This window comes from Podarcis gaigeae (assembly GCF_964106915.1).
Source record: "Podarcis gaigeae genome assembly, chromosome: 7".
Lineage (NCBI taxonomy): Eukaryota > Metazoa > Chordata > Lepidosauria > Squamata > Lacertidae > Podarcis > Podarcis gaigeae.
Window position 1 is genome coordinate 25,063,386 of NC_139683.1, and position 26,862 is coordinate 25,090,247.

General features: G+C 41.9%; 1 protein-coding gene across 1 annotated transcript in view; it reads right to left on the reverse strand.

The window, feature by feature from the left end:
• Nucleotides 1-771: 771 nt before the first annotated feature.
• Nucleotides 772-26,862, reverse strand: part of PTDSS1 (phosphatidylserine synthase 1) — a 37,508-nt gene continuing 11,417 nt past the window's right edge. The window contains exons 3-13 of the mRNA XM_083749802.1: nucleotides 24,816-24,860; nucleotides 23,325-23,449; nucleotides 21,676-21,834; nucleotides 20,850-21,001; nucleotides 17,918-18,059; nucleotides 16,642-16,754; nucleotides 14,222-14,287; nucleotides 9,773-9,872; nucleotides 8,752-8,820; nucleotides 7,697-7,766; nucleotides 772-4,139 (exon numbers count right to left, since the gene is read on the reverse strand). Coding sequence (XP_083605928.1) covers nucleotides 4,030-4,139; nucleotides 7,697-7,766; nucleotides 8,752-8,820; nucleotides 9,773-9,872; nucleotides 14,222-14,287; nucleotides 16,642-16,754; nucleotides 17,918-18,059; nucleotides 20,850-21,001; nucleotides 21,676-21,834; nucleotides 23,325-23,449; nucleotides 24,816-24,860 — 1,151 coding nt within the window. The 3' untranslated portion in view covers nucleotides 772-4,029. The remainder of the gene's footprint in view (nucleotides 4,140-7,696; nucleotides 7,767-8,751; nucleotides 8,821-9,772; nucleotides 9,873-14,221; nucleotides 14,288-16,641; nucleotides 16,755-17,917; nucleotides 18,060-20,849; nucleotides 21,002-21,675; nucleotides 21,835-23,324; nucleotides 23,450-24,815; nucleotides 24,861-26,862) is intronic.

The following is a 26,862-nucleotide window of genomic DNA, read 5'->3' on the forward strand; positions in this document are numbered from 1 at the left end:
GAAGCTGTACGCTGGCTCCCTCGGCCAATAAAGCGAGATGAGCACCGCAACCCCAGAGTCGGCCACAACTGGACCTAATGGTCAGGGGTCCCTTTACATTTACTCCTCAGCTACAATTCTTATTTTTTAAAAAAAAAAAAATCTGTCATCTCATTTAACATCATTTTCCAAATAACACCACATTAAGGATTTTCTATGTCGCATAAACACACACTTGAAGCTACAGAGTATCCTGCTTTCATCTGCAATCTTATGCAAAAAAATTACTTTTCATAATGCATTAATTCCATATGGACATTGCAGTACTTGGCACTTCGATACTAGTTGATAACAGGAATGCAGTGTTTATAATTTTCATTCCTTCCCATCCATTTGTTTTCCCAAAGTGAAAAGCTAAGGATTACAGCCTTATACCAGAACATCAATCTGATTCTTGGATACAGAATGAGCTAAAGAGCTCCCTCTTGTGTGAGCAAAGCAGCCAACGGCACCCCAAACTTTAAGAAGAAATTTGAACTAGCCAACTGTGGGAGTACATTAGAAGCAAGAAGTCTTTTTTGGGTCAAATTTTCATTTTCATCATTATCAAGCCTGCAGTACTAGAGATTCAGATTTCCTTTTTACTGTGAGGGTCACAAAGGGGTGAACCATGTCCACTTCCGGTAGGGACAATGATAATTGACACAACATAGCCTTTTCTGCTTGAAGATTGTAGTCAGAAGAAAAACACACAATCACAGCTTTAATTTAAAAAATAACACCAGCACCAAATTAATCCCAGGTATTCGGGGCTTTATTTTTCACAGGCGAGTAACCAAAAGCAGAGTTGAAACCAGATTCCATGTGTTCATTAGATACTGTCTTTTTATACGTAACAGTGCTCCACCCAGGTTTAATACTGGCAGCTAGCAATAGATTTACTTTGGGTGGGTAACTTTTCTGTACTCTTGGCCTCGAGTGTGTGTGTGTGTGTGTGTGTGTGTGTGTGTATAAGCTTCTTCGCATCAGAGCTTTTTTTGCAAATGCTATAAACCGGTTGCCACTGTTTGGGCTGTGCCACAGAAAGTTAGGGCTCCCCCATCACTGACTGACAATACAGCACAGTCTCCAGCAGAACCATGTCAACCTCTCTCTTTTTTCAATAAGCACACAGTAAATAATTAATTTAAAAACAGCCACCACAAACTGGGGGAGTGAGAACGGTGGGATGAGGGGGACATGAAGAAGGCAGAAAGCAAGTTTCAAAGCATATAAATGGGAGCAAATACATTCCTTCCAGAATTCCCAACTCAAGGGTGAGAGTGCTACAGCCCCGGTGTGGAGCTCAGTGGTTATGGGACAAAACATTTGAGTCTGACCACATCGCATATTGGGACCTGATCAAAACCTGCGTTTTTCTAGTGGTCCAGGTTCCATTTCCATAGAAAGCATAGAGCACACACGTCACTCTGAACTGAGCGTGTACATGCCACTTTGAGATAGGATAAGCGATGGCTCTACAGAAAATCCCGCATTTCACGCAATACTTGAAGACTTTTACATAGCTGATATTTAGCAACATGGAAACATTCCTATAGGATGCTTTCCTTTCTATGAGGATTAAAGACTGTCCACTTTCTGACTGTCCACTCATGCAAGGTATTTTTAAATTCCTCAATGGAAAAAGTACACAGCCCAGGATTCAAAGTGTGTGTCTAAAGTACATCTGTGTGCACACAGATTATGTCGATGATGTTGGCTTCCCCTTCCAGCAGCAGTCCAGCCTCCACGGGATGCTACTTCACATGGTCCCTGCACCTTTCGGACCAGCCATTTCGGGAAGGCGGGGGTGCTAAGGGTGTGTCAGGGAGTTACTGCTGGAAGAGAAAGGCTGAAAAGCCCCAGTGAACACAAGGTGCATTGTCTTCCAGCCACAGTAAAATATTAACACTGATTTTGCCAAAGATCTGCATGTGCGCTCTATCTATGCATATAATTAACTGTGCATGTGAGCACTAGTTTCAGCTGACAAACATGGCTTTTGGCAGCACTGTATTATAACTAGGGCCACATCTCTACCAGTGTGAGTGGGAATTTTATTACTGACTCCAGCAGTCATATTTCTATGTGTTGCAGGCTCTGCAAAACAGGACAGGCTCTTTGGAAGAATGGGCATTATTAACACTAAACTGAACAGTGTGAAAAGTTCATTCGGAAGAGCCCTAACATTTTCTGACTTTGGTCTTGCATAAATAGAAAAACACACACATACACATTGGTCTCTCTTGAGTAACTGACTCTAAAGGGATTAAGACAGAAAACTAAGTGACCTTGAGCATCAACCAAAACAAAACCAAAAAACCAACCCATTTGGAAATTATGCAGCATGCTAAGAATACACAGATGTAAAAGTACACATATTTCAAAATATGATCAAGAAACCCAACATTTGTCAACGGGGAAAGTTCCAGACATGTACATTTTCCCCCAGGCCGGTAACATTTAGCACAGTTGCAGCAAATAGGATATAGCAGCTTTTGATGCAAGAGTTTGCACATTCATGATTGAAAAGAAAAACAGAGCTTTCCATGGATTAGCAGCTGCATAGTGAGCGCATTCAAAAAGCTGATCCTTTGTGGCACATAAGAAGTCATGGATTATGGTGGTCTTTTTTCTATTTACAGTCACTTCGCTTCATATCTTGCAGTGCATATCCCATGACATTATCACAGCAAGCAGCTCTTCCCAGCTGAAGTGCGAGGGAAAGGATGTGGGTTCTCACTTAACCAGTCACCTTAGCCATGTCTTTTGGAGTAAGTAGCCCCACAACGTGATTGGCACACACAAATCAAGACCAACTAAACACAGAAAGCAGAATCTACGCAAAACTGGCCTAATCCCAACAGTTTAAGATTTGGGGGTTCAATACTTCATTATTATGATTATTTCATTTCTTGGGAATGATGCCGTGAGACCAATTTTCCAATGGGTGAGGGGATTAAAAAAAACACACCAGGGAACAAAAACTGCTGAAGCATTCTGTAAAACTGACCCCTGGAAGAAGTGGAATTAGTTTGTATAAATGTGTGGGGGGGGTAATGTTACACCACAATAATACAAAGAACATTGTATCACCCATGGGGAAGCTGCTGTGTTAGGCCAGTTAGAGATTTGCAAAGCTTTAAGCATGAATTTTGGTTTATAATTTGGATCATTTTGCTGCTGTTGGGAGCTTAGGCCTTTAAAGAGAAAAGAACGGTGTAGCTGAAGTGATGATAAACATACAGGAAACTGGAGATGTTAGAAAATAATCAATATATATATATATGTATGTGCCAATGGCTCTGGGCCTGTCTTCTTGCCAAGGGCTGACACAGCCCTGATTGTGTAACAGAATGTCATGAACACAATGAACATTTAGCAATTATAAAAATGACCTGGACAAAAATCATGAATGTACTTTCTAATACTTAGCACCCTGCTGACTGAAATATGGAACTGTTGATTTCCTGAAAAAAATCTAACAGCACAGAAAAACTTAGGTGCCAGAGCATCTTTCAGTCAAAAAGGTTCTGTTGAAAACAAACAAGAATGTAAAAAGTCCACAACTGAAAAACGAACAAAAAACAACAACTGGTTGCCAGTTAACTTGGAGTTATCGTCCTCAATTAAAGAAAGGCCTTCAGAAGGCACCCACACACTACTTGAACAAAGACTATCACAGGAACCCTTCAGGAACAAGCAACTATTTTGCCTTTAAACATATTACTACGATTTTGAGTGTCAAGTGCAGAAGATCTGAGCCAATGGATGGCAAGTGACGGCAGCGAATGATTTGCGATACACGGATGAGCTCCATGTTAACAAGGTCCAAGGACTCTGGTTGCTGAAGATGTTGTCCCCCTGTCTCCTCCGCCTATTCTCTTGTCGACCTTCCAGCAGGGAGTTCAGAACCAGGCCCAGTTTTGCTTCTTTGCTCTCAGAGGCACACTTCTGGAACAAATCTAGAAACTGATTCTCTCTCTTTCTCCTCCTCTCTTGTCTGTCTCTCTATCTCTTGCCAATTCCATTGGTTACTTTTGTTTTCGAATGGCGATTCCTCCTCCTAGATGAATGGCTCTCGCTGTTGCTGGAGTGTTTGGGCGGACTATCTTCCATTCCTAACAAACAAGTCACATACACACACACACATTTATACAAGTGAGATGTGGTTATTTTAAAGAGCATCTTTTCTTACTGGCAAATGTAAATCTCTGGATTTATTAATGCATCCCGAGTCATTTTAGTTGAAACCGGTATGCCATCTAGTGGCTTAACTCCCAAATTATGTCCCCCAAATTATATCATCTGTTAAGAAAACCGTTTACCTACAATGTAATATAGTTGTCTCAACTCTTTCTTCAGTCTTGATATTAAGCTAGCTAGCACATGGAAACACTAGGTACTGGAGCAGGACTCTGGAGCAGAATAACTCTATAGACCAGTGTTTCACAAACTTTGGTATCCCGCTTTTTTTGGACTTCAATTACCATTTCCCCTGCCCACTGGTCTTGCTAGCTAGGGATGGTGGGAGTTGTAGTCCAAAAACAGGTGGAGACCCAAGTTTGGAAAACAACGGTCTATAGGTTTGCAAGGCAGGAGCTGTGGGTGAGATCCTGGTCTCCATATTCTGCTTCCCAAACCCTATGAAAATCTAGTGGGTGTGCATGTGAACTTTGAGGATCCTCAAGAGTGAGGGGTAGGAGATGAGAGCAGTGCACAACTGTAAGCAGATGGGACACTGCTGTTGGTGGGATGGGGAAGAGATAAAGAGAAAGGTTGAGAAGAAAGCAAGCAGAACAAACTCTTTACTCAGCCAACTCCCAGGAATGGTGGTGAGCTTCTTTGCAGGGGAATCAAGCAGTAGAATTCTAGCTGTGTGATTCCACATTTATCCACAGCTGCAAAGGGAACCACACTAACAGGACACATTTGTCATGCAGTTGACCGTGCCTACCTGGACCCCTGAATGGAGAAGTCTGGCCACCATGAGGCCACAGTTTTTTTGGCCACTTCTCCTGGGTGAGAAGTGCCTGCATGGATGTCAGATCAGGACAGGGATGACAATCAGCTGGGACCTATTTCTCAACACATGACAGCATTCAACCTGTGTGTGTGTCTGTGTTTTGTTTTGTTTTTTGTCACCCTGCAGTGTGTAGCATAAGGAGGCGGCCAGTTCTGAAGGCGAGACTTTTGCCTTGGGCTGCCAAAGCAGCCGATCAAACCCCAGGTTCCAAATTTAGAAGCTTTAACATTTAGTAGCTTTGGGAGGAATTCAACCGCAAGAAGCTTTGGGAGGAATTCAATTGCAAGAGCAATTTCCCCACTCCTCCCTGCACACTGTTCTGGAGATTCTTCTAACAGCCCCAAAGCCAAATTTTTTTTTGGGGGGGGGGAAGGAGAGGAAGGGGAGCCCCGCTGCACCAGCAGAATTCCTTGAGCAAGCTTCTGCAAGTGAGGGTCTGTTAGTTTAATCCAACCGTTTAATACGATTAAAGAATGGCAACGGAAAACAAGGAAGAAGTAGATGGTGGCATTATCGGACAGAAAAGTGTAAAAGATAAAACAACACAATTTAACACAGATGATGCTGGAAAAATTAGGGAACAAGGAAAAGGAACACTGGAGCCAAAAGTGGAAAAGGAAAGAAACTCAACAAAAAAACTTATCCCCAACATCCAGGCAACATGTTTAATATACCTTGGATGGAGTGTCGGAATAGTATTTGGGGCACAAATACATTTTTTTAAATGGCGGGGGGAGAAGGAGAGAAAAGGAAAAGGAAAAGCATTCTGTGGCCACTAAGCATGTTCAGCACTCCCTGGGCTGCTTTTTGGAGAGCTTCTCCTCTTTAGAGTTCCCTCACACCTCAAAAAATATTTCTTGAACTTTTGCAAACTTTGTGGTTCCCCCAAATCGGCCCCTTTTGTGTCAGTGGTGCTACTTCAGCTGCGAGTCAGAGAACTGAGATGCCCGTTAGCATGTACGATTCAGTTTTAGACCATTTTAATTCGATCCCCTTAACAACTAAACACAAGAAAGAAACATGCTGGTATGTTTCAAAAACCTAAATAAAATATACCAATTATCATCATTTATTAATTTATATAAGCACTTGCCAAAATGGAATATGCCACTAAAGCTGAAAAATATAAAGAAAAAAAAAATGTTTTCAGCACTGTAATATTTTGTAAGAAAAGTTTTTGTTTAGAATTTTTATAGATTTCAAGAAAGTTTTTAAAAGATGGGGGAAAGGAATTGCTAGGAAATTGTATTAAGAGATCATAGTACAGAAAAATGTGTTTTCATATGACGTAGAAGAAACACGAGTATATAAAAAAAAGATTACATAGAGCTTTAAAAAGCATGTTGAAAATCAGAAGGAAAAATCTGTGTTAATAAAAATTCTCTCTTTATATGTATATAGAAACAAGTGTTTCATTTACACTAAAATTTCAATTCATGACAAAGAACAATTGCTATATAAAGTGCGGGCTATTAAAATGCTTAACAGTAATTTTGTTTCATCCCCCACTCCATATTGACATAAGGACGGAGGGGCCTAGATCCAAGGAACCAGACAAATGGATCTGCATACCAAAGAGGGCTTGAACTTGGGTTTCTCAAATGGCAGCCCTACCCTGTAGCATCCCAACTCACAAAATGGGATGAGGACGTATTTCTTCAAAGAAGAAAGACAAACTTCCATTGGGCATGAACGTTGGAGAGCATCTGAAGAAGCTCCTTCGATCCCAGCCAATTTAACAATACAGCTGGGATGGGGATCGTGTGAGCCCTCAGAGGACTACAGCTTTCATTGTCCCTCATCGTGGACCACGATGGCTGGAGCCGTCCAGCAAAAAGCGGAGCGCCACAGGTGCTCCATCCCTCTGATTCAGAAGAGAGAGCAATCCTCAATGCATAAGCAGGCATTAAGAGATCAATGCAGACTCAAGGCAAGTGTGATGTTCCCTTTGTTCATCTATTCTCTTTTGTGCTACCGTTTCCAGTGTGAATTATTTCTAATGTTAAACGCAAGGCCATCGTTCACAATCCTTTGCCTGCGTGTCTTTGAGGTGGCTTATAAGTGCCGGCGTTAGTATAAGGGCACACGCCCTCAGAGCATCTCTGGCGCGTGACCCCTCCCTCGCTGCCACAGTCATCAGTGACGCCATGGTGATGAGGTCTGTCCTTGCTGTGGTGAAGCCTTCCGTCACAGCTCCTTGGCCCTTGTAGGCTGGAAATGTCATCTACTTACCCTAGAACCAGGGAGAAGGCTACAAAAAGCACTGAGTGCCCCAGAATCTTCAGTGCCCTAGAACTAAGTGCCCTGGAATCTAGACCTGCGAAGCCCAGTTGCTGCTTCACGCCACTTGGGGTGCCCATTTTCCTAGGCATCATCTTTATTGTGTACTGGCATGCTGCTGAAAGGTGGTCTATTAAACTAAATCTATCTATCTATCTATCTATCTATCTATCTATCTATCTATCTATCTGAGGGCCATTAAAAAACCAACTTGGGAATTCAGCCAAGAAAGCTGCTGAAAAGGAACCAACTAGGGTGGGTGGGGAGGGAGATGTTTGTATGTCTGTGTGTGAGAGAGAGTGGACACCCACACCCATATATCTCCAAGGACTATTTGGCTGGGACAGAATGTACCATACAAACCACCAGTACCTCTAGTAAACTTAGAGTTAAGCCAGGAAGCATCTGGGATGTATGAGCTGTCTTCACTTTCTGACAGCGTCTGTGGAGACAAAGAGGATCATCATGGGGTTTCCACCTTTGCAATCATTTACGCTTACTGCCTCCAAACTCTTATTAAACGTGCTTTCTGAAAACTGCAGAGATGACTGGTCGAACACTATACACGGTGCATTTTCCTCGCGCCTTCTTCCTAACGTACACACCGGGCTATACAGGTCTAACAGCTAGGAGGGGAGAGAAAAAGGCTTAATCATGTCCCCTGCACTTTGTTATGTAACCCAAACCTCCTCCTGCTGCTTGGCATTCCCATCTGCCCTTCCGCCCAGGTGCAATGACAATTTAAAAAATTGCTTTTCCAGCTGTAAGACTGGAATGATAGGGATGACTACACAGTAGGGAGTTAGTTGGGCCTGACTTCTGCTTAAGCAATGCAAGTCTTCCTGCAAAGAGCGGGCTTCTTAAATTTATGCATGAACAAATGCCATGTTTTTCCCCATTTACATGGTGCTCAATACCAAGTCAGCAGGCATATGATAGAAGGGATCATTTCCATCCTTTTTGGTAACAGAGCACCCACATCTATGTGGCGTAGGATTTATTGAGGTGCATAAAATCATGAGGTAAGAGCACCCGTTTAGTGAGGAGGGAAGGTGTTGCAAAATCAAGTTACTATTCAGTAATAAGACTGGCTAGATCTACAATTCAGAGCTCAAGAACCCTGCTGCATCAAGCCGAAAGGACCACTGAGTTCAGCATCCTGAGTCCACTGGACCAAAAGCCTTCTAAAGACTGAAGGACTCTTTCAGTCTGCAGAAGGCAAAATCTGGACCCAACCCATTAGAAATAGCCAAAATCAATGCTCTTATAATAAAATGCTTTTTGGGGGGTAATTTATTCTCTATGTCCAAGAACGGACCTTAGAATCTTGACACCTTACCCTCACCAAGCTCTGGCAAAATAGACTTTTAACATGGCTTCCACACAAGCATCTTTCAAAATGTGCCTTGTGCCCAGTTAAGCATTACCTTTTCTCGCTGTCCGTAGTGGTCCGCATACCAAACCATTCCATATAAACAAAGGAAAGTAGTAACGGCCTACAACATTGGGAAAAGGGATGAAAAGGAGGGAGAAGAGTCAAAACCTACCAGCTTCTACATTAATTCCTTTATTATTTCAGGCCATCACACCCCATCTTTCAACAAGTTGCCTCAGGATGACTTATAATGCATCGTTGGAGGTGAGCAATGTTGATGAACACTGAGCCTCTCTTCCTAGTGTATACATAAGTACCTATTTATACTACAAACATTTTTATTTTACACTACCACTATGAACAGGGAGGGCTATCACCCAATTAAAAAAAAACAAACCAAAACACAACTATGTATATGAATTTTAGGGTTGAATTCTACACCAGATGCCTGCTGCTTAAGAGGCGATAGCAAATATTAGGAATCTCTGGCCTGTGAGGTAAAGGAGGAACTTCTCCAGGCCTCCCTTTAGGACTCTCCTCAAGCGACACACCTCTCCCCAGTCCTGCTTTGTACACCACCCTTCAGTGTTTTGGCCTGGCTGGAATATGTACTCTAATCTGTGAATGCTTTTTTTCTTGTCTGGATGGAGGATAGAGAGAATAGAGCTTACTGGGTAATGGTAAAATTCACATTGAATGCTCTGTCCATTTTTCCTCTGGCCCCACACACCATTGGCGTGTGGTCCCTGAAAGGCTGCCCAGAAGAGCGTGAGACACTTGGGTTGAAATAAAAAATCCATCCCTGGCTATAGAATTTGGCAGAAGCTTCACTACGCCAGCAGAGCACCAGCCGGGGATAGATTTATTGGTGTAAGAATCCGCCATTTCAATTATTATTTTTAAGCAATGTGTCTAGGTTAAACATTGCAGCCCTGGTCACAAAGTTGTGTTAATGGGTAGATTGTGGCTTACATTTAGCCAATGACCAAAGAGAGATGGCAACTAACATGGTTGCCGTACCAAAGAGGAAGACCTAAGGAGCAAAGCATTGTGCAAAATAAAGAGCCACTTACCACACAAAGGAGCCAAAACACAACATATAATATCTGTGTTTTGGAGAAGAGGTCTTGACCAAATTTGATGCACACAATAGCTTCCAGGAAACCAATAACTCTGAGGGAATGACAAAAGAAGTACAGGCTGTTTTTAATTTAAGAGCATGCTTTGATATCTTCAGTGGGGGGCGGGGGTGTTTGCATGATTTTGTGAGCTAGTTTATAAATTGCTCTCATGTTATGGGGTGCTAAATAAGCTTTCAGGACCATCCATAATACAGCTCACTTTTGAAAGCCTTTAAAATCCTATACCTTGGGTCAGGCTCCGTCCCCCTTTATCAAAAACTCCTTCCATTTTTTGGTAACAACTTTGCTCCCCTTAATAAACAACCCCTTAGAGCATTTTTATATCTTTGTCAGAGCTGCTTTGTAATGCAAATGTAAAAAATGTACATGGGCTAGAATGGTAATTTGCATTACATGTGCCTCCATTTCTGTATTATCAGCAGGCGGGTGGCAACATAAATAGTATGTTGTGGATGTGTGAACATGCCATGAGAGAAGAGACTAGCTTCTGTCAAGTCAATAAAAGTAGTATCTGGTGGCATCACAGTTCAGTGGTAGAGCACATACTATGCATGCAGGGAGTCCTAGGTTTAATTCCTAGTATGCCCCATTATATGGGACGTGGGTGGCACTGTGGTCTAAACCACAGAGCCTATAATAGGGATGGAGAACCTGTGGCTCCAGTTAGCACGGCCAATGGCAGGGGTGATGGGAGAACTCCGGGTACAGGGCAGTATATAAATTCAATAAATAAACAAATAAACACTTCAACAACTTCTGGAGGACCACAGATTCCCTACCCCTGTTTTAATGTTTTAAAAAGAATGAACACGTTTCTAATTCTCATGTTTATGATGATTTCAAAAGCCAGAGGGGTATCTGAATAAAGTTTCTAGCGATGGAGGTCTTGTACAGATCCTTGCTTCTCTCTGTGATGATCTAGTACAAGTGGCAGAATAAAATTATGCAAAACAGGAGAAATTTGCATGATTATATGGGTTTCAAAATCCAGGTTTTCTTAATGAAGAATTTAAATTATGGAATTTCATTTCTTTCTCTCTCTCTCTCTCTCTCTCTTTCTTTTTTAAGCATACTGTGTGCACACATGCATAATGGCCATTATTTCTCTTAGAGCTTTCTTTTTCTTCCTTAAGTGTATTTTACAAGGATTTCACTGGATGAGCAAGTTCATTTAACTTACGGTTTAAGATTCTGCTTAAGGAAGGGAGCCTAATCCTTCTGGCAAGACACTAAGCAGCTTTTGCCAGATAGATGAAAATTCAGTTTACCACATTAAAAGAAAAACCAAGTGAGATACCAGTAAGTTGTCTGTTACATTAACTGTCTCTGATTATATTTATTTGTGTCTTGAGCAACTTGAACCAAGAGACGATCTGAACTGATGCAGGATTAAAATCCAACTCTCTGCCCCTGCTTCGTAACAGAGAGCATTAGGCAATCAAAGAGCTATGGCCAAAAGTAAAAAATGGGAACTCTAGTCCTATTTACTTCTACTAAGTATTGTGCAAGTATTTACGGGTGCATCTTACTTGTGCATCTTTACGTTTTTGGAAATTCAACAGCCATTATTTAGAAATAAGACAGACCTCTTAATTCAGACCTTTCTTACATTCTCTTTCCTCTTGTCTGGTCTTTTTTTAAAAAACTTTTGCCAATTGCTTTCATTCCCTCCCCTCCCTTTGTTGTCTTCCTCACACCAATGTCAAAATTTAGACCTTTGGGGTAGGGATCTGTCCCATTCCCACCAACCTTCTGTTATCATATCAAGGGGCACATACAGTGAAGGTGTTAAAGTAATAAAGAAACAGATGGAAGACTTGCCCCCAAATCCAGGTGCCAAGTTATTTCTTCCACTTCTTCTCTAAAAGTTATGGCTGTAATCCTTATATACTACCTGAAGGTCCCACTGAATTCAACAGAACTCTGAGAATACAACTACAGCAATATACTATCAGGCTCCATTCAAAGCATTCTAAAATGACAACAAAGCAAACCTTAGTCTAGATATACTACAGTCTATCTTCCAGCTTAGAAATGAGTGAGCTGGCCCAAACTAAGCACGGAATACTGCCAAGTAAAAGCAAGTTATGTAGCACAGGTGCTTCTCAGCCCTTAGCTCTGAATTTGTCTAAGGCACTTGCAGCAGAATGGATGTTTCCTGCATTTGTCTTAGTCGCACCTTGCTTCAGTCCCCTGCGCGTTAGCTGTATGCAGTCTGGATTACTGTAAAACACACTACAGTGATACCTCGGATTTTAGACGCTTCAGGTTGCGTTTTTTCAGGTTATTGACCCACCGAAACCCCGAAGTACAGGAATGGGTTACTTCCGGGTTTGGGGGGTCACGCATGCGCAGAAGCACTGAATCGCAACCCGCGCGTGTGCAGATGCGCCGCTGTGGGTTGTGAACGCTGCGGTTGCCAACGTGCATTCTGCACAGATCACGTTCGCAACACAAGCGCCCACTGTATGTGGGGTTTCTGCCTTACTCGCTCTGGAAGTTTCAAACGGTGCAACATGCAGCAGCAAAAACAATTCGAGGGGCTGGACGCTTCAATTTCACCTATGTTGCACTAGTAACTTTGGCTGCCTATGTATTTCCAGGTCCAATGTAAGGGGCTGGTAATAGCTCTTAATACCCCAGAGTCTGGGGCCAATAAAGACTTTTCTGTTCCGGTCAGCGTTTGGATGATTTTTTTTATTTTGGTGCTGTGTTTTAATAACTGTTTTATCTGCTGCTCTGATTTTGGCTGTGTTTCTTTCATGTGATTTTAGTAATATGGTTTTCGTTATTATGTTGGACTGCGTTGGAAAGGTAATGACCCTAAAAAGGTGGTTTAAATGGCTATTTAAGTAAAATAAATAAATAAACAGAAGAGAATTTGATGTCTCCGCTCTGAGAGCCCACTAAACTTTGTAGAAGGCAACCCCTGCCTCCCCTTTTCTGTTTAATTTTAATGCCAGTGGTGTTGTTCAACAAATAGTACTTAGGAAAGCAGGCTTCTTCTTCTTTGCCAAAAGTGGAGCAAAATTACGAATGAGACTTGGAGGATGGATCTGGCATGAAGTAAGTGATGACATGGGAATGTTCCTAGGCATGGCCAAGTCAACTGATTAAATTAGCCCGTTTAAATTTGCCAAGGGCACAAAGCAGCAGTTTAGAAGTCCCTCAGGGCCTATTAGCTCAGCGTGACCTTCTTAACAAGGGCAGACTATGCTGATCTGAACGCTGCTATTTTTGTAACCTCATGAGCTGAAAACCTTCCTTTGAAAGGCTTGGATGTTCTACACCAATTTGTTTCCTTTTCTCTTATGTTGTGTGCAGGAGAGAAAACAATCGGTTCCAGAGGATCACAGAAAGCTGGAAATAGCCTGGGGGTTGTCTAGTTCATACCAAACCAGATTTCTTCACACGCCAATATGCTCCACCTCATCCCCCCCCCCCCCGAATTCATGTTACAGAGTGCCACAAACAGAACCAACCGAGTCTGTGTGCACACTGTCCATTTAAGGCACATTTAAAGCACAGGACTTCCTCCATAGAAGGGTGCTGGGAATGCTCAGCTATGTTAGGGCTTTGGGAATTTTAATATCTATAGAGCTTTGAGAGAGACTGCCCCCCCCCCGAGTTATGTTATGTTTTTATATTAAATAAGGTAAAGGTAAAGGGACCCCTGACCGTTAGGTCCAGTCATGACCGATTCTGGGTTGCGGCGCTCATCTCGCTTTATTGGCTGAGGGAGCCGGCATACAGCTTCCGGGTCATGTGGCCAGCATGACTAAGCCGCTTCTGGCGAACCAGAGCAGCGCACGGAAATGCCGTTTACCTTCCCGCTAGAGCGGTACCTATTTGTCTACTTGCACTTTGACATGCTTTTGAACTGCTAGGTGGGCAGGAGCTGGGACCGAGCAATGGGAGCTCACCCCGTCGTGGGGATTCGAACCGCTGACCTTCTGATTGGCAAGTCCTAGGCTCTGTGGTTTAACCCACAGCGCCACCAGGGTCCCATTATTGAAATATTACTAAAATGCTAGCATGAATGGCCAGGGTTCCTGGTCCCCGGGACAGCCTCTACATGTTTAGCAGCCTTCCTCTCTGCACTCGTGTCCCCCCAAATGTGGCTGATGTGCTGGCAGAGCTGCCAAGGGATGCAGCTGTGGGGCAGCAACTTGGATGAAGTCAAGCAGGCTTGGTCGGTGCCAGGATAGGAATCTACCTTGCATCCCTATATCTGCCACCCTAAGTTACACAGAGAGCAAATAAGAACAACAAATAAATACCCCCCCCCCAGAGCGTGTAATTAAAAGATTTCGGGATGCAAAGTTGTTCTTTTCATTGAGTCAAACTACAACAGTCTCAATGTTTTCAACAAAAACTTACCCAAACACCCAGCACTGAGTTCCTACCCTTTTGCACTGTGTGTCTGTGAGATAAGCATAGTATTGCCTGGAAGTAAAAACAGAGGAGAAAATTTCAATGAAACAGATAGTTGCACATGTAGGCTATAGTTAGCAAAAGCAACAGGGCGGGGGCTGATATTCAATTTTTGAGGAAAGCAGCTCAGTTACTTGGAACACGGTAAAGGCTCAGCCATATTCGAGAACTACCTCAAACTTCTCTACTGCTATCTTGGAGATCAAGTAAATGCGACAATTGTAAACCAATGACTGAAACTTGTCAGCTATAAAGAGGGATATACAACTGAGGATGAGAAAGGGGGCAGAAAAGTCAGCTAGCATGTCAGTGGAATGTCTGTTTGCCTGAATGAAGCCACACAAAGGAGCACAAAGCAGCCACAGCCCTAAGCTTAGATTGACATGACTGCATTTTCTGCCAACTGTCTCTATTTTAATATTGTAAGTTGTTTCTCCTCCTTTTTTCCTTTTGAAATTGAGCTCCTGTGAGATTTGACTGAGGAAAGAAGGAATCAGAGTTTAGAAATTAAGAAGCGATTCAGGACAGAAATCTTTTGAACAATAAGAACGAAGACTTGTAATCCTTTGCACCTTTACCCAGAGTAAGCCCCACTGAATAAAAATGTGTTTTACTTCCAACAAAAAACTGCACTGCATGGAAATCTGTTGAATGGGAAACAGAATTGTGTTAAAAGCTTTTCAGGCTTGTAGCCAGGGGGGCGAGGAATTATTGAACATCTGGAATATACATTTGCCTAACACACTTGCTGTCATTTCACCCTGCTGTTTTACAGGTGATTTTACATTCCCTGACATGCTTGTTGTTATTTAATTGTATTAGTGTCTAAGTGAGCAATTGGGTGGAATGCCCTATGGCCCTTTTTGGACATACCAAGCCAGGTTTCCCCAACCAAATGCTCTCTAGGGATTTTGGACTACAAGTGCCACCACTTCTGACCACTGCCCATTCTGACAGACTGATGGAACTCATAGTCCAATCCCTGAGAGAGTACCGGGTTGAGGAAGGTTGCCCTAAACCTTAACAGCAGTGAATCTGGGGCTTATGTGCTCTCCGCTTCTCCTTTGGCAAAGCTGTGAGAAGGAGATCAAAAGCTCTGCTTCTTGTTTCCAGACTCTGGTTAGTTTGAGCTATGGCTTTTTTCAAACAAGTCAAGATCAAGTTTGTGATTCAAGGACCCGCCACCCGCTTGGGGATAAGAAAGACACATGGACACAGTATATTAGGTTAATGGGCTAAAAAAAGGCCACAACTTTGTGGATTACAGCATGTGAGAGGTATTGGCTTAGGCACTGGATAAAACAACAGAGCATGACTCCACCCCCTCAGGGAGGGGTGAGTCTATCAAGGGTTAACCACCAGTAGGGGGAGCCTGTTGATGCAAATACAACTGAAAGCTCCCCCCGTTGTCAGCGGGGGTCCTGCCATGGCCCTAGCCACCAGCAAGGGCGTCAGACAGGATCTACGACCGCTGGATTCCTTTACCGGAATACCCATAAAGTAGAGGGGTAGGCGATGGCCACACCCTGCCCTCCAATACACAACCATATTCCAATGCCTAACCGCCAATACCTAAAAGTTGTGACGATTTGCTACGAGGTAGGTGAAAAACCAAGTGGCCAGTGCCAAGGGGCCAGTTGGATAAAAATTCCTACCAGGCCCCTTGGCCAACCAAGGCGACCAACCAGAGGTCCATAGCAATGTCAAGAACCAAGCAGTGAACTAAAGGGAGGGTGGGTGGGTGATCCGACGAAAACCAGCAGCGGAATGAAAGGGAAGTGCTGCAGTGGCCACGTTTGAGTGGCAAAACCCCGCCCCCAAGCCTCCACCTGGTTGGTTGGCTACCTGGGGGCATGGGGCGGCAGCCAGGCCAGCTGGGCAGGGGGCTGCAATGCCCCTTGCCAACGTGGGAAACGGCTCCTGCTCACAACTCCTCCCCTCTTGTAAGGAGGAGAGGCTTTTTCAAACAAGTCAAGATCAAACAATGGCTTGTTTTAAGCTAAGCAGAGTTCCCTGGTTTGGACATAATGGAACACCCTGGTTAGTTTAAAATCTCTCTCTCATTCGGGAGGGAAGACATGAACACGAGGCTTGTTGCTGCTCATGTGTGTAACCCCAAATTATGGTTTAGCTTTACGTCCAAACCAGTTTTTTTTAATGTCCAAAAGTAAGTGGGCTGGAGCAAAGGCAAGGAACCTGTGACTACCCAGATGTTGTTGGATTCCAACTCCGACCAACCACAGCTGGCTTGGTGAGCAACATCTGTAGGGCCTCACTGGCTCCCCATCTCTGAGCTAGGCTTTTCGAGGACCCCAGCTGATGCCCAGCAATTTTACAGTGAGGAAGATTAAACGAACAAAAAGTACCTCACAGTGGGTGCTGTGATAATTCCAATGAAGAGGATCCTACCCCAGCTTAAGGGGTGACTTGCATGGAAAACAAAGATATGTTTCAAGAAAAATGTGTTCAGCTCGGTCAACTAAAAGAAGAAGAAACAGAAAGAAGAAAATAAGCTGGGAGCATTTGACATCCTAGACAAATAAGACAGATGCAACTTCTTAGCAACTGCTTACGTTCTGCTCCAGGACAATAAACATATGGCACTCCTGGTGGCCTGAGGAGAATTGTTGTCTCCATAAGGAACAGTAAATTATGAACTCCACAAAAAGAATTAAATTCTTTGGGAAAGTAATCAATACATTTAAATGCCTGTGTTGGGGAGCTAGATAAACCGCTTCACTTTTCTCTCTGTGTGTACAACTATGGAGTCAATTTACTTCTCTTTGCAAAAGTATCCTTTAATTGCATCCGGCCTAGCTTTATATAGCATGAGAAAGCAGATTTTGTAGTACCAATAAAAAGTATCACACTTGTAAATGATTATATTGATTTGTCTTTATTTTTACCACCATGAGGACTACATCTGGATTTTCTGTGTCAGGCCCCAGGCAGTTTTGTCATATCATATAGTTTTATTACAACATTTTTTTAGGCTACACTCCCTCAAGGAAGCTAAGGGCAGCACAAACAGTTCTTTCCACCCATGTTATCTCCATAACAGTTCTGTGGAATGGATTGGGCTGGGAGACAGTGACTGATCCAGAGTGAGCTTCATGGCTGAGTGGGGGTTTGTAACCTGGTTCTCTCCAGTCTTGGTCTTACACTCTTAACACGGGTATAGGGAACTTGTGACCCTCCAAATATTGTTAGATTCCAAATTCCATAAGCTTAAGCCAGCATGTCAACAGCTAAAATTTGGAAAGTTTAAAAAAATATTTCTGGCTTTGTTCAGTGCCTTTTTATAAACATTGGGTTTTTTTAGTTTTTACTGTTTAGGTTTCATGCTGGTTTTACTTTATGTGCTACTTTTTTTGTAAGCCGTTTTGAGTTACCTTTCATAAGTAAGCAATTAATAAGTGTAATTGATGATAATGAATTGTGTTAAAATAAAAATTCAAATCCATATTTTCATATGTTTTTTTAAAAAAACAACAACAACGCATTGCTGCAGAAAGGAGAAGGGATGGATTTGTGAATGAACACAGGTGAAACTAACACAAAAAGGAAACAGTCTGATCCAGTCAACCCAAGCTGAGATTCCCTGGGCTTTGTTTCCAATAGGTTTGCTGTTGTTGTTTTTACCTGCCAGATAATCATGAAAAGGTATACTCCAGCCACTCTTTGAAATGAAGACTTGGGATCAAACCAGCGAACGTAGGTCCAGCTTGCTGGAGTGAACTGTAACACAGCTCTCTTGATTTTACCTGTGGTGGTGTGAATGTCCCTGAAAGCAGAGAAGGACAACAGTAAAAAAAAGAGAAGGAAATCAACATTGCATTGCTATGTAACAAATGGTGTAAAATAACACAGCTCTATCATACTGGGGTTTGTAACAAGAAAGGTGCATTTAAGAAGCAGACCTATTGTAATTAAACAAACAAACGTTTGCGATCAGAAGAAGCAAACTTTTCCACATGCGTTATTTGCTCCTCAAATGCAACAAAGCTGAAAACGGGGGGTTATAGCCTATGTTAGGCATAGAGTAGACCCATTTAAATTAATGGGCATGGATAACTTAAGAGTCTGCTTGGAGAATAACTTAGTAGGAAACATCTCTTAATTTCCAATCCTATCAAAATACCAAGCTTTCAAAAAAGCAAAAAAAACCCCAAACACTTCTTTGAGGAAAAGTGTCTGAAAGATCTGAGAGCCAAGACCTCCCTATTTAATGTTAATAATTTAATTATCATGCTTCTAATTAAGGGCAAATAAGCATAAAACCACAAATTTTACTAACCAGAACCAGCCAAACAATTTTATTTTATTTTGGTATTTACAGTGCTCCTGAAGGTTGGGAGACCCTCTGGGGCAGCAGCCCATGAGGTGAAAGAAAGCGTAAGGCTCTCAGAAGCACCAGATTAAGAAGCTTAGAAACACCCCTCACAGCTTCCTGAGTTACCCCATATCCCATGATGTTCAGAGTAAATCTCTCCCTCACCGCTAGAGCTGAACACAAATCAAATTAACAACAAAAAAAGTAATTGTAATGTTGTACTCATTTCGAAATAATAACCGGGAAGTAACACAGAAAGTGACTTCCAATGTTCTGGTAAAATCAAAACATCATCAAATTAATTTAGATTCTTGGGTAATCAACTGTTAGCTGGATAAATGAATCCATGAGTGTGTATCACGGATGAGGAACATGTGGCCCTCTGTCTATTGTAGGACTCCAGTTTCCATCAGACTCAGCCAGCTAAGTCCAACAATATCTGGGTCACAGGTAGTGAGGTGCAACTGAAAAAACAGTCCTACTTTTCTTTCACTTTATGCTTTTATTTAACATTTTGGTCATTACTGGCCATGGTGTGTGACAAACAGTAAGAGGTGCAGCTAATGGGGAACAGGAAGTGAACTTAACTGTGCATGAATGGGGTTCTTTGATGCTGGCTTCTAGCGACAAACCCAGTGGATTTAATTACCATATTGGCCCGAATATAAGCCACACTTTTTTTTTCCAAATTCCGACTCTGCAAAGTTAAAGTGCGGCTTATATTCAGAGCCGAGCGCCAGCACCGGTAGCGCCAGGAGGCAGGCCGCACCCGCAAATAAGCCTTGAATTTCAAAGGTGCGGCTTATAGTCAGGCCAATACGGTACTGTCAGCAATGATAGTGGGTTTTATTTCCTTTATCTTCAGCAAAAACAGCAGTGCTAAGTATGTAAGGCATGCAGAAAGGTCAGCTTAGATTAAAGGTCTGAATCACATGGCTAAGTGCAAAACTACAACATTCCTAATCCCCACTCCTGAGGAGTACAGGATCAAAATTTAGAATGGAGGCTCTTTTCTCAGAGAGGTCTACAGAAAGAAAATCGTTTTAGAAATATGCTCTTGGCAAAAGTTTCATAAGGAAAACAAGCGAGTGAAACGGGAGGCCTTTAAAATACAGTTTTCATCTACTGCATTATAAAAAGAAGTATCAGGAAATAGTTTACTGTTCAGAAGTTTGGCCCTCACACTCCAATTCTGAAATATTAATTATATATTATTAAAAACCATGGGAGAGGTTTACTTGGACTTTATCAATAGAGTAAGATAATAGAAGTAAGGTGTATGTTCCATACTTATATGGGTGTCGCTTTGGAGAGATGAACCATATATTTTGGTTACATGAGTAACAATGCAATCCTACAAATGCTTACTCAGAAGTAACGCCCACTGTGTTCAGTAAGGCTTATTTCCAGGTAAATGTACACAGGATTGCACCATTAGAGGTAAAATCAGAGGCTGATGGAAATCAAATGTGAACGCAAGGGACCATGAACAATCACAGACTCTCCCCTTGCTTATTAATGGAAATAACATTGTAACACATTCATAATGTCATGATCCACCAACGTTGCCAAGGAAATGGATTTAAAAATAAATCGCAGCACCGATACCAATTTAGGAATCACCCAAGACAGTGAACATAGAACACGAAAGCAGCCTTGCTGGATGAGACCAAAGGCCCATCTAGTCCAGCTTCCTGTTCTCACAGTGGCCAACCAGAGGCCTATGCGATGCAAAAGCACTCTCCACACTCATGTTCCCCAGCAAGTGCTATGCAGATGCATGCCGCCTCTAATACACTGGGGCTGGATCCAGACACATCAAAGAAGCGTTCCAGTTAAACGCATTGTAAACTTTGTATGAGGAATCAGGTTGGCAAAAACAGAACTCCACAGCGCCACCTGGTGTCATGGTGTTATAATGCATGTACAATGCACATGCCAATATAGCTGAGTCCTGGGTCTATAGCGCCACATGCCTTGTGATTTCCCGGCTACAAAATTAAATCTAACATGAGGTTTTAGATTTGGGATAGCCCTGTATTACAAATTTTCACAATCAAGGAAGTATTTAGCATTTCCAACTTAGGGATTCAGAATTATCAACATAAATATATTTTAGCAGCCTGCAATGGGACAACCTCCACAATTCACAATCTACCAAACATTACATTTTATTATTTCAGAGTTTTCATACTGCAGTATCGTTAATATAATGATTATTTGCTTGTACTTGAGACCTACTTGAAGCTCGCCCAGTGATAGGTCCTCATCTCCAACCAACGACAAACTACCATGCCCAACCAGATGCCACCCCCGTTACATAGCAGGATGTCCAAAATGACTTGATCCCACCAGCATTCAGCAAAATTAGGCAGCAGATGCATGAAGAACAGCTGCAGAATACAGCAAAAAGATTCTGGGTAAGAAATTCATTCAGACAAAGGTATCTCATTAACATAAGAATGTGACTTTTACATAAGTTACAGGTGCTGAAAATACAGGAAATATTTTTCATACGACAGGTGAATCTGACCAAAGTCTATAAACCTACAGCTTCAGATGGCTTCTTGGTGAAAAAGCATTATTATGCTTTCCCTTTAAAGTGACAGCCGTGTGTTTCCAAAAGCTTAGGAGGCATGCACAGGGTTGCACTGTAAAATCAGTGCTGCAAATATTGCCTTTTCACTAGAAGATTTAATATTACAGGAGACACAAATTTTAGGAGGAAGTACTACACTACTGGTTTTAATTTAGGGAACATAACTGAGACAAGCTGCACAAACTATATAGTAATACTGAAGTCTATATTCATCCAGTATATTTCCAAGTAATTGAGTAAATAACTTACTTAGATAGACTGACTTAAACATGAAATAAATCTGATTTGGCGATTCCAGACACTTGTGTGCAAGAGGAAAGCTTTACATCTAGCATGTGTGCCAAATTTAAGGAGCAGACAATAAACTTGTGTTATGTTTGCAATGTGGACAAACTGCAAGGAAAGCCACATCAGTCATTCCCCACCCCAAGGATATAAAAAACTCTTCACTGAGAAGACGCAACCTACCTCGGTTAGCTCCCAGGTGATGCTAATAGTCCAGCACAGCCCATAGCTACGGATTAACAAAGCCTTCATTGCCCAGCCCCAGAAATGTCCAAAAGCAAATATGTCAAAATGGCTGAGGATTCGCTCCCAAGTAATAACATGGCAGTTCACAGCATATTCCTGTTGTTGATTTGGAGAAAGAAGAAGGTGTGTATGAGAGAGAGCAGAAGTTACAAGTCTATTCTGGAAACATTTTCAGAAGAAATAAAACTTCAGACTACAATATCAGAGACTATCAGAGAATGTTATTTACTTGTCTTATGGTCCGCTATAGCTTAGCTTTGTATTATCATTAGTTTATATACCATTTAATGCCAAAATAGGTTTCTATGCAGGCTGCAGTATAAAAACAAATTGCACACACATTAAAACATAAATATCCTTTAATTAAAATACACAACTGAACAAAAGGTAAGTGTATAATGCTGGATTGTAAATAATGAACATGATGATCCTTCGAGAATGGCTAACAATGTAACTCTGCACATGTTTACTCAGAATTAATCCCCATTGAGTTCAACTGGACTTACTCCCAGATAAGTCTAAATAGTATTGCAGCCTAATATTTTTTATTATTCTACTGGTCCTCATCACAGTACATGACTGAATGAAACACAATAAAAATTCTGTTTTCTACATCATTAGGGATAATTACTGCCAGATATGGAATATTCTATGTTTTAACCAAAAAAAGGGGGCAAATTCTGCAACCTAAGTAAATTAAACAAATAAGCATGCATTTACCTGCTCTGCTTTATTTACTCAAGGAGCAATACAGAACCTATAAATACCCCACTCCTGAAACACTGCCTTTGGTCTGAACAAGTTTTGTTTGCCCTCAGTGACATGGAGTGATAGTCAACTACATTTTATGCAAAGTGAACCCTCTGAAAATAATGAACATGACTAAATTGGGTCAGAGTAGGACTTCACTCAATACCACCCATAGTCACACAGCCAAATCGAACGGACTGCACATTGATGTCACTGTTCTCAGGAAGAAGGGCTGTTTTTCAAACAAAAAACTGCACTCAAGCTGCAGCCAAGAAGGCCGTGAAGAGACTCATAAATGAATATTCACACCACTGCGCAAAAACGTGGCAGGCAGGTTATGCCATTTCTTTGCGACTCTCTCCCAATTTGGAAAGCGGGGAGAAGTCCTCCTCCCCAAGAGAGATGCATTTTGCAAGGAGAAATAAATGTCTGTACGGTGCACCCTCTCATATGCCACATCCCTGCTAAAAAGGCCTCAAAACTTTAACCTTCCCAACCATAACCTCCCAACCATATCCAGTATCTTTTGGTGGTGCAGCAACAAAACTGCTAGCCCATTTGCAAAGCTAAGCAGAGTCCAGTATGGTTTCAAATTGGATGGGGGACGTGTTGAAATTCTTGCATTGCAGGGGATTGGACTAGATGACATTTGGGTCCCTTCCAACCCTATGATACTAGTATATTATTGCATGATATTTGAACTTTCTTACAGAGAGGACTGGAGAATTCCTATCCCTTTTCAAAGGGATAATGCATGCTATTCTAACACAGCAATATGGTAGCACTATATCCACTCTGGAATGAATATATTTTCTTGCAACACCATCAATACACACCATGATGTCTGCTTCCCTTGTCGCGTATCGGAGATTGGGATCGAGCCAGTACATCACGGATTTCACCTGCTCAAAGTTAAGGAAGAGCAGGAATGCCAGAAACAGAAAATAGAGAACACTCAAACCTGTAGGAAAACCAAAGTCAGATGTACAAAATGTTTGTTTGAAGAGCAATAACTAAAATCACACAAACAAACCATGTTATATCAATGCCAATGGAATAATTTAGATCAATAAAATCAAAACAAAAGAATAATAATGAAGTATTCATAATTAAGCAGCTTCCGGAAGATTCTTCTCATACAATTCCATATGGCTGGAAATCTCCCCCGCCCCTGTGAGGTACACGTGTGAAAATGTCAAATGTTGCATTCACATGTAACAGAAAAAGGAGCAAGACAAATGAGTATTGGACCATGAGGTACAACCCAGATTCTTCATATAACTTATCCACCATAGTTTATTCACAACCCTCCAGAATGTGGCAGTTCTTGATAAGTTGTTACTTCGTTCTAACCCCACCGTCATGGTTAAACAGGTCACACTCAAAGAGGAATTTAAGCATCCCATGGCAGCCAAGAGGTTTATTAATCCATCAGTCATAAAGCAGATGCAACCTTGGGTAGGTTTTTGAAGGGCATCCAAACTATTCATGTTGGAAATTCAGCTGTAATCATAATAGCTACAGCTGCTCCACATGTCAACAGATTATAGTTGTACAGGGTGTCATTTTTGAGAATACTGCTCAGTGCCTTAGGAGGCCGAGTCCCATTTTCCAAAGCAATTCTGGAACACTTGAGAACTGTCTCCAAATCTTTCCATAGATTAAATATTAACATGGTTGTGAAATGTTCATTAAGATGCTGAAAGAAGGGAGACTTGCTGTATCTTCCAACCACCCCATTCCTGAGAGCACTAGAAACTGCCATGATAATGATGATTTATTATTTATACCCCCCCCCAAGGGGAGAAGTGATTGGGTACCAATGAATATTTGCATCTTGCTCTCCCACCATTGTTCCATTCTCAATTTCCCTTTTCAAAACTCCAGTGTATTTGCATGCAGATACAATTAAGCTGAAACTGAGTTTTCATGACCAAGTGTCCTTTGCAATACCAATTAAATTTGCAGTCACAGGAATTCTGATCAACATCAGAGGGCTTGATCTTAGTGCCATCTCAGGAGATTTGGTGAGTAAGCACTAGAGATGGGAGCCTTCTTCTGTAGTGATTCTTTGACTCGGGAATGTTTTCCTAATTATTTATTTGTTGAGCTCAATCTTTCGCCAGAAACTGAAATCACTTCTGTTGCAACAGGCATTTAATGCATACCACTTAGTTCTACTGCTGCTGGTTTCAATGTGTAACATGTTTTGTTCTTGCTGCTCTTAGCAGAATGGCAGGAAAAATACAGTATAATTTTCAGGTAATGAATTACTAATTTTTGATGCTCTGGAATAGCATGAAAGCACATCTTTAAAAACAACTTACCAAAAACCATACGCCATATTGCAGGGTGTGGACGAGTGAAAGGCCCTGTAGAGAAAAAAGTTTTTCAATAACAGCAAACTGATGGATCAGAAAGAATTGCAACAGGTCATCTAAACATAATCTGAAGGAAATGCAACCATGCCAACCAAGAATCAATCCTGAGCAAGCTTTATAACAAATCAAGTTTTCTATTTAAAGCCATTAAAGGAACTACTGAGACTAATATCTGGATAAAGACACAGATCCTCAAGAACTTGTTGTTGGCGACACTGTAGAAATTACCATGGTATCCAAAAAACAAGGCTCTCTATGTTGTGAAAACAGTAATAGAAAAGTAAGTGCCCAACTTCATACCCAAAAGCAGATGAGGATCTGCAGGAAGATCAATGCTTGCCAGCAGGAATTCCCAGGTAGTGGGAACATTAGTGCTAGCATATCAGGGAATTGTGATACATTAGCAACAGCGAAAGGCAGAAGTGAATGTGCGGGCCTGAAAATTATGAATTTACAAGTGAAATGTTTGTGAGTGTGATGGTTCTGTCGAGGAGGAAGGGAGATATTGTGAGGACTATGTGTGTACAAGCACACACAAATACACACACTGCATGTCTTTGTGTACTCTATGCGCAGAGATGCATTATATACACCACTACAGAGGCCCTTGTCAAGAAAGACAGGATTTCCAGAGTTGGGAATGTGGCCAGGGGTTGCCATCCTTTCATTTACCATACTTTCCATGTTCAGATTTTGCATCCTTCCCATTCAAGTCGCATCCCCAGCTGTGGTCCACATTTACTTTGACCCATGGAATGAAGTACTGAGCTTGCCCCTGCCTGCCTGCATTTTCAGCGGGAGCTCCATTTCTTTGTCCAATGTGAGTGTATCTAGGAAACTGTTTTTACATATATTATGGAGGCTGCTTAAGGAACAATGGGGCATATAGCTCCATTATTTTAGGATCCAAGCCAGTAACTCAATGAAGTTCGCGGAGCAGAATGACAGCTTCCGGTCTTCCCGGTGTAGGGAGCTGCTGGGAGAAGGAAGAATTGCCCCAAACTGGGCAGACCTGTGCATAGTCTGGATAATTCAGACCTCTCTCAGCAGACCCTGTCCCTCATCCCTCATTGTTCAAGGAGGCTTCCCTTGATTGCAGCTGATTGCAGGGGAGAAAAGGGGACAGGAAAGTTTCCTTCTGTGAACTTCCTTGAGTTAACTTATCTTGGGATCCAAAGCAATTATTTCCAACATCTTGAAACTTGTGGTTAAGGACTTAAGGTTAGATTCCTGGAATCTAACCAGGAATTCATCCCATAGGGAAAGCAACTAAAAGCCATGGGTCACTCAATAAGGAGTCCCCCATCTACAACTTCTTGCTCAAAGCTTGTCCAAGGAGAACCCCTTTTTGCATCTCCAGATGTTTAACAAGCCTTGGAACTAGTTCTCCTTTTGCAACCATACTCATCAGTATGGAGTACTGCCACCTTTTGTTGTTTTGCTGCCTATGGCAGCCATTTTGTGCTGGCACCCATGATACTTGTAACAAGGCTGGAGTACCTGTGCCTCCTTTTTTACCAAAAACCCCCCCACTGCTCGGAACAAATCTAAGTGCAACAACTTTAATCAACCTATCAAATTTTAGGGACTTATTTAGCCAACCAACTAAGATTATTGGAATCTGCTAAGAAATGGAGAGAAGGAACAAGAATGTATGTAGCACAAGATTGTGATACAGTTCAAAGCAGGTTACTAATCTAGGATCCCCATGAAAGCCTGGAGGCCCAATCACAGAATATATGTACTATTTTAAAGCTGCAAATCTAAACACAATTACTTAGGAGTTAAGTCCCTGTTAACACAATGAGACTTACTTATGAGTAAATATGCTTGGGATTGTGCTGTAAGACTGACAGTACTTTAGTCCTGAGCCCAAATTTTATCTTCTCTGTTTCTGAGGTTTACTTTCAAGTCACTTTGTAAAAAGCTAGTTTTCCTATTCTGCGGTTTCTTCCAAATAGGGTACACAGGAGCTTGAATGAAAATAGTGTGA